This window comes from Triticum urartu, unplaced genomic scaffold, assembly GCF_003073215.2.
Source record: "Triticum urartu cultivar G1812 unplaced genomic scaffold, Tu2.1 TuUngrouped_contig_9632, whole genome shotgun sequence".
NCBI lineage: Eukaryota > Viridiplantae > Streptophyta > Magnoliopsida > Poales > Poaceae > Triticum > Triticum urartu.
Genome location: NW_024120696.1, coordinates 1 through 8493, shown reverse-complemented (window position 1 = coordinate 8493; position 8493 = coordinate 1). Strand labels below are relative to the sequence as shown.

The following is an 8493-nucleotide window of genomic DNA, read 5'->3' as shown; positions in this document are numbered from 1 at the left end:
TTACAGCTGGCGGACTTCTTCACGAAGGCCCAGACTAGAGCGCAACATGGATTTTATCTCTCCAAACTCAGTGTTGTGGATCCACCATGAGTTTGCGGGGGGGTGTTAGAGTTATATTTATGTTGGCTTTTGGCCTTTTGCATTCTGGCCTTTGGCCTCCCCTGTACATGTATATATGATGGCGTTTTGCCTCCTGATAATGATAAGTTGCTATTCCTAACATTTACTACGTAGATCCTCTTGAGTTGCTATGAATCTACTCGAGCATTAAGCTTCAGTTCGATGTTAAGGAGGACTGGCCACCCTTCTATGTTTAGCTTCCTAATAATAGTATGCTCTTTATTGTTCAATGTCCACTATTTCCCTTATGTTTCATTGATTCCATTTTGTTGGTGTCTTTTATACCAAAGTTTGGAAGGCATGGTGCATTTTCCCAATAAAAGTTGTTTGGCTACCAACTTCATGTTTCGCTAAATGTATGGTGGTTAATAAATAGCTACAAGTAGAGAAGTGGATATGTTATCATTTATTTATCTGTATATGTTATGATCAGAAGGACACACATCTTTATGTCCTCGAGATATATGCAAACTTATTTGTGTCGTGGAATGAGCGGAATGCTTGCGTGGGGACCCTTTCCATGTTGATCTCTTGGCAGATTTGGAATGAGCAGAATGCTCGCGTCTTCCACCATGTCCAGGTCCACCCAAAGTCCATTCTGTCAAAACTCAAGGGCGAGTCACGTTTATGGCAGAAGACCGGCGCCAAGCATTTGAGCTTCATGATACTGGGAGAGTAATTCACATGAGGGTTGTTAGGTTTCCTGTTTTTTCGTTGGTGTTTGGGTTCAGGCTTTCTATGAATAGAATTCGGTGTGCTATTCCTCTCGCCAATGTGCTTTGTGAGAGGTCTGTAGTGAACCTTGCTTTTCTCCCCCTACTTAATTAATGTAAAGGCAAGCCTTTTGCCTTTCTTCATTTTTTTTTGTGTCATGGATCATCATTAACATAAAAGGTAATATTCGTGCTACCTGCTATATATGATCTATTTACTGGATGGAACTTTGTTCCTATTCCCATTGTTGGGCGGGCCAAATGTTGGCTTTTGGCCTTTTGCATTCTGGCCTTTGGCCTCCCCTGTACATGTATATATGATGGCGTTTTGCCTCCTGATAATGATAAGTTGCTATTCCTAACAGTACCCTGGTCAAATTAAACATGCTCTTGCCATTGCAGGTTCTCATTCAAATACTTCCTCATGGATCAACAAGGAAGGAAGTACAAGCAAGAAATGAAACAGATAAAGACAAGTATCAGCCACCAGGAGCTGACTTAGAAGATGGCCATGACAGTTGTGTTTCATCACAAGACAATGGTCCGGACGAAATCATTTCCTCTCTTCAGGAAAAGGATGAGGAATCTGTGGACAGGAAATTGCACGCAGCTTTATTATCTCTTTGTGCGGCAATATTTGATAGATTGATCAGTGACAAAGGTCATGATTTAACTCCGCCGGTTAAGGCAATTGTCTCAGAAGATGCCGCATTTAGCTTTGTTGGGAAGCTCAGGGAGATGGTTGAAATAAACCGTGAGCCCACAGCCAATTGCCTGATGATAATGAAGATTATCAGCAAGATGGTAATATCAATGATGCAGCATGGAGGCTGGTACGTCAAAAAAAATCTGGACAGGACAGGTTTGACAGCTTGATACTATCTCTGTCTAATGCTTCAGATAATATGTCAGCACTTGAGGGTTTCATGATTTTTGCTAGTGCTGATCGTCTTGCAATGAAGGAATTTGGCACTCTCGCTTCCCTAGTGAGTAAAGCACGAGAACTTCTGGACAAAAATAAGATGGAACATCAATCGGGAATTATACCAGCACCTTCCGTGTCAATGGAAGTCAGCTCATCGAGTAGTACTATGCACATTTAAACATTTACACACTGCTAGCTACCAGCTACTTGTGTTGTTCGTAGTACCTATTGTGGATTAGTTGATCCTCAAAAAAGGGAGAGATTATATGTATCATTCCCTGCCTGTTGTGGGCAGAATCATATTCGCAATTTGTTTTCTATAAATGTGCATGTGTCGTAGCTGAAGTTGCAAAGTGAAAATGTGGCTTCGATGGAGAGTACTTTCCTGAAGAAATCTGTGGTAGCAGCTAGAAGGTCAAGTGTATAGGCTATGGTTCATCTTCTAGGAGGTACTCGGCTCAAAAGTTGTCTTCACTTGTCATGTTACTGGAGATTTCTTGAGTAAGGAACTCATACAGTTTACAAATGTTTTTGTATGAACATTCGCCTTACTGGCCATTCTATCAGCACGCCATTCTTAATATGTGTTCTTGGTTTACACAATCTTCTTGTGTGTGACCTTGAAATTCTTTCAGAATTTTGTTCAAAATTGCTAATTCCAGATTTAAGCTGCATCTGCCACTCCTATTCATCCATGAGCTCATGGATTCATCCATGATATTCATATTTTAAACAAGATATGCACAACTCACACAGAAAATTGACTTCGTGGTCAAATGGAAAATTAGCTAACTCAAGACTTCTTCAAATGGCGAGCTAAGAACAAAGGCCCCATTGGGAACTCACCTGACTTCCTCAACTCCTACTCCCTCCGTTCCTAAATACTTGTCTTTCTAGGCATTTCAACAAGTGACTACATACGGAGCAAAATGAGTGAATTTACACTCTAAAATATGTCTACATACATCCATATGTAGTAGTCATTTGAAATGTCTAGAAAGACAAATATTTAGGAACGGAGGGAGTAGATGCCAACTTCTCCACATCGATGCCAGTTGCCAGCTTTTCCGGTGGAGGCAGGAGTATCCGGCCAGACGGGCTGGCAGCCCAGCAAGGAGGCCTGAGGTCCAATTCGGCGAGTGTTTGAGGCTTTGGGCCAGTCAGACTCATCGATGCGGCGGGGAACAAACTGGTCTGGCGTATAGTGCGGTGGGGAGGCTCGTCGGAATAGCTCATTCGGCTGCCGATGGCAAACACGAGGAGAAAGATATGAAGCTCGTCATGGTCGGGCGTCCGAGCGGAGTCGATGCGGTGGCGACAGCGTGATGGGGCGGGAGAAACCTGCGGGTATCAGTTGAAAGAATTTTCTCAGCTACGAAGATTATCAAGATAGGGCTGTGCTGGAAGCCTTTCCGTCAGTTGGTCACCTTCTATCGGATGTACATCTCCAGCTGGCTTCCACATACTGCAGGTGCTCTGCAGTCTTTGTGGTTGGGCCGAGTCCCGCAACGGAAACAGCTGCTACTGCGATGGCGGCGCCGTGGTTGTCGTCAGTTATATATGTTGCATTTCAACCGCAGCAGCTAATAGGGGGCGTCATCATGGATAAAGTCATGAATTAGATCAAGCTGGACAAACGAGCGCAGCGACGGGGACATTGATGGACTTGGGGAGGACGAGAACGTGAAGGCAGCGTCGTCGGCTGGTAGCATATGGGCAAGGAGAGGGCCCATCAGTTTTTGACAGAATGTAGATAGTCCATATTGCCCTGGGAAATCAACGGTGAGATGGGACTTGTACTGTTGCTTCACGCACAAACCAAGTGGGGAGTTTAAAGTTCAGGGTTGAAATATGAACTTCTGCAATAGTTGAGGGTTGAAAAGTGGACCTTTAAAAAAAAGGTTATAGATCCCTGAAACGGCATGATGGCCACAAAGGTGAAAATAAAAAGCATGTTATAGACAAGAATACCTGATCCATAATTATATGTATTATTATGTATTTATGTTACCTGTTTTGTGGTATTGATTGTGCTGGCTTCCAAATTTAGATATCTGGATGACAGGCCAACAAAGAGGTGTATCCCACACATGAATAGATTGAAGTAACACCTTGATGATCACAAATGGAAACATAGGGGACTTCAGGAGGAGCACTTCAAGAACTTAACTTCAACACATTTCACCAGAAGCCTCCACATGAACAATTGCCATTGTTAAAATGGTGAAATCTGTACACATCTCGCAATACAATTTCTCTTCCCATGACTTCAGAGGTAAACTTCATCCAAGTGTGGCAATCGTTGCAGACACGGAGATTCTTAATGACTCTAAGGGGCATAGAAGGAGGCAAACTCATCAATCCAAAGGCCACAGCTAACTTCTCGCTATGGACAAAAGCAGTGGGGTCCTTTTGTTCTTTCTCTTTTTCTTGGAAAAGAAAATAGTTCCCTTGTCTGTACCCTATTTTGGCTAACCTGTCATCTACGTCAGCCAAATATTTGTAAATCTGATGAGCCAATGGGTGCAACCGATCACCAACAAAGAAAGCATGAACCACGTTCTTTACTTCAATCCAGCTACGGCCGGGCTCTTTTCTGACTCCTCTGTCTTTCATCATCTTTCTGACGTGATCCCTGTAAGCCCATTTCCCAGTAACAGCATATGCATTTGAAAGGAGGACATATGATGCTGAATCATGAGGTTCTAACTCCAGTAGATACTTGGCTGCAAGCTCCCCAATTTCGATGTTTTTGTGCACTCTACAAGCACCGAGAAGGGTTCTCCAAACCATTGCATTAGCAGATACAGGCATTTCCTCAACAAATTTCCTTGCCCGGTCAAGTTGCCCAGCTCGTCCAAGAATGTCTACAACACAAGCATAATGATCAGGCCTTGGATGGATTCCATGCTCACTAGACATGGATTCAAAGTAACCAAGACCCTCCTCTACCAGACCCACATGACTGCAAGCAGCTAAAACGCCTATGAAGGTCACATCATTTGGTTTTAGACCTTCTTGCTTCATTTGATCAAATAGATCCAAAGCCTCTAGGCCACGTCCATGTTGTGAGCAACTTGTAATAATAGTATTCCATGACACGTCGTTCCTTTCAGACATTTCAAAGAACTGCACCTTGGCATCTTCAATGCTGCCACATTTCCCATACAGTGAAATCAACGCATTGGCAACTTCAGTTTCAGAGGTGTAACCTGTTTTAGTAACTGTAGCATGTATTTGCTTTCCTTGTTTTATATCTGCAAGGTTAGCTGATGCACTAATAGAGGATACAAAGGTGAACACGTTATACTTGACACCTGCTTGATACATCTTAATAAATACCTCAAGGGCCTCTTCATATAGACCACTCTGTGCAAAACCAGATACCAGTCCATTCCATGTTATCTTGTCTTTATGTTCAACTGCCTCAAATAAAGAGAGAGCTTCTTTGCTTCTTCCACATCGTGCATAAAGGTTTACCAGCGCATTCCAAATGGAGACATCTGCTGAATAACCAGACACATAAACCCGAGAATGAATCTGCAGACCCTGACGGATCGCTTTAATTCCAGCACAAGCACTTATAGCACTTGCTAGCCCTATGTTATCAGGCCAAATTCCAAATAGCTGCATATCTTTGAATGTTTCAAGGGCCTCTTTGCAAAAGTCATGTTGCACGTATCCAGCAATCATCGATGTCCAGGAGACCACATCTTTTGCTTCAAGTATTTCAAGAATTCTTCGAGCTTTATCAAGCCACCCGTATTTAGAATACATATCTATCAGTACACCACTGACATACATATCGGACTCAAAGCCAGTCTTTATGCTTAGTGAATGAATCTGCTCTCCAAGGTTAATTTCTCCAGCGTAAGTGCAAGTCCTTAACAAGCATGGGTATGTGAATTGGTTAGGGCGTACCCCTGCAGCTACCATTTGATAAAAGAGGTCAAAAGATTTTGCTAGATCACTAATCTGCCCATATGCAACAAGCATCAAATTCCATAGCACTACATTTGTCCTATCACCCGATTTGAAGATCTCGAGGGCTTCCACAATATCACCACATTTCACATAGAGATCAAGAAGCGAACCTTCAATTATGTAATCCGGAGACATGCCTGCTTTTAGCAGATAAGAATGGAGCTGCTTGCCCTTATTCAGATCCCCAATAGAGGCACAAGCTGCAAGGAGACTAGCAATGGTTACACAATCAGGCGTCCAGCCTGACAAGCGCATCTCCTCAAATATCTCCAAAGCACTCTCACCATTTCCACACTGAGCATGTCGCGAGATCAGTGTATTGAACGTTACTCTATCGCAGTACGGCATCTCAGAAAATACTCTTTCCGCCAGGCTAAAAGATCCGAACCGCAAGTACAGTGCAATAAGCGCATTCCCCACAACAGTTTCAGAGCACAACCCTTGCTTGTAAACTTGGACATGAACGAACCGCCCTTGCTCAAAAAGCGCAGCTTTAGTGCAAGCACTGAGTACACTAGACAGAACGTAAGGCGTGGGAACAACACCGGAGCGATGCATCTGGTGGTATAGCCCAACAGCTTCTTGTCCAAGACCATTCTGTGCATACCCTGACAACATTGCAACCCAAGAAACATTGTCCCTGGAAGATAGCTGCTCAAACACACGCCTCGCGCGCTGCACAAGCCCTTTCTTCGCGTACAAATCAATCAGCAGGTTGCCAGCGATCCGGTCTCCCCCGAGCCCACATGTGATCGCCTTCGCGTGGATCTCCGGAACGAGCGGCCAGCGCTTGCCGCTGCCCCTGCACTCGCGCAAGGCGCACGCGAAATCAACAGAGCCAAGGCCCCTGCACTGCCTGACCTTGGCTGCGAAGAGCGACAGGAGCTTCTCCGGATCTTCGTGCGCGAGGAACCCAGTGAGCGACTTGTTAAGCGAGGCCGCTGCCCGGCGCGTCATTGAGCCGAACACCTTGGGCGCGACGGGGTGAAGGACATTGTCCAAGTAGCTCGCTGGTGATATGTTAGTGAGAGGGAGCACGCGCGAGGCAGGGAGGTTGGAGGTGGTGGAGGAGGTCAGGTCGGCGGCCTGCGCCGGAGCGATGGCTGCTGTGCGGCTTCAGGACGAGCTCGCTGAAGCGCGACTGCGCTAATCTCGTGCCGGTGAGCAAAGTTACCAGGATAGGCGACGTCTCACGATACTGCTTTATTTACAGCATCTCCACAGTTCCTAAATTTAATATTTTTAATCTCATACTCTCTCCATTTTTATATGCAAGACGGATTGCACATATGGAAGTGGGATTAAGTGGGACTAATCAGCCCATCCCACTTAAACTACTTTAGCGTGTTCGCATTGAACACAAAAATTTAATTGGGTTGTCTCATTTAGCCGACCCATTATTACCATTTATACCTTTCTAAACATTAAAAATGTCCACGCCACACGCGAGCCCCCATGGCAAGAGGACGAGCACAATCATGGCATCTAGGTTGGTTGGGGGGAGGGGGGGGGCATCAATCTTGGACATCAGCGTCATCTGCACTTTCTATGCCACCACCGTGAGTGAGGAGCCTACCGAGGAGTTACGAGAAGGGCGCACTCCATTGTCGCCGTCACGCACAGAGCTAGACATCCCACCGGGGGACTTCCTGGCGATGTCACTGAGCAGGACCTTGCCGGGATCGGCTTGCTTGGAATCGCCGGTGTTCTGCTGGCCATCGGACATGAGGAAGATGTTGGATGTGCGAACTTTGGCGGCAGCGTGACCAGAGTGGTGTCCAAGCCGGACTAGATGTTGGCCTAGGCGAGCTTCGTGACGGAGCATAGCAGGCAGTGCCTGGTGGCGGAGTGGAAAAAGGAAATAGCATAGAAGGGTCGACCGGGGTGAACTTCACTATCACGAATTGCATCGCCCTCTTCATGCTATGCATCTTGTCGCCCCGCGTGCTGTCCCTCACGTCCATCACCACTACCAGGTCCAGCCCTTCTCGAATGACCGTCGACGAGGTGACGTTCGGGTCCACCTCCGTCGTTACCGCATCCATCGCCAATGCCGCCTTGTCCTTGTTGTATACGGCATCTTGATCGTCACCAGAGCCATTGGTGTTGCCTGCATTGGAAGTGCGAGGCTTCGCATCATTGTTGAGCGCCATGGATTCAGTTGATAAAGAGAGGTAGTAGAGTAGGCACACCTGACAGCTAATAGAGCACGCACACCATGTATTGTAAGTGGGATCCCACTTATACCCATGAAACCTATATAAGTTGTAGTGGGTTGTTAGTAGGGATGTAAATGGCAAATAAATGGTGTCCGCAAGTCCCGTTTAGTTAGTTTTACCTAGCTCCGTAGTTAATTTTTCTAGAAAGAAAAACAATTTTTTAAACTGCTAGATCACATAGTGGGTTAAAACGAGATTAAACGAGACCCGATTGACATCCCTAGTTGTTAGCTACTGCCTATCAAATCTGTTGGGACTAAGTGTGTGACGCCCCCGATTTGACCGTACACTAATCATATACGCAAACATGTACGATCAAGATCAGGGACTCACGGGAAGATATCACAACACAGCTCTATAAATAAAATAAGTCATACAAGCATCATATTACAAGCCAAGGGCCTCGAGGGCTCGAATACAAGAGCTCGAACATAGACGAGTCAGCGGAAGCAACAATATCTGAGTACAGACATAAGTTAAACAAGTTTGCCTTAAGAAGGCTAGCAGAACCTGGAATCACGCGCGATGACAG

General features: G+C 45.5%; 1 protein-coding gene across 1 annotated transcript; it reads right to left on the bottom strand.

The window, feature by feature from the left end:
* Nucleotides 1-3853: 3853 nt before the first annotated feature.
* LOC125532302 (pentatricopeptide repeat-containing protein At4g13650-like) lies at nt 3854-6947 on the bottom strand. The gene has a single exon (XM_048696423.1). The coding sequence runs from the start codon at nt 6697-6699 to the stop codon at nt 3940-3942; it is 2760 nt and encodes a 919-aa protein (XP_048552380.1). The 5' UTR covers nt 6700-6947; the 3' UTR covers nt 3854-3939.
* Between the last annotated feature and the right edge of the window lie 1546 nt (nt 6948-8493).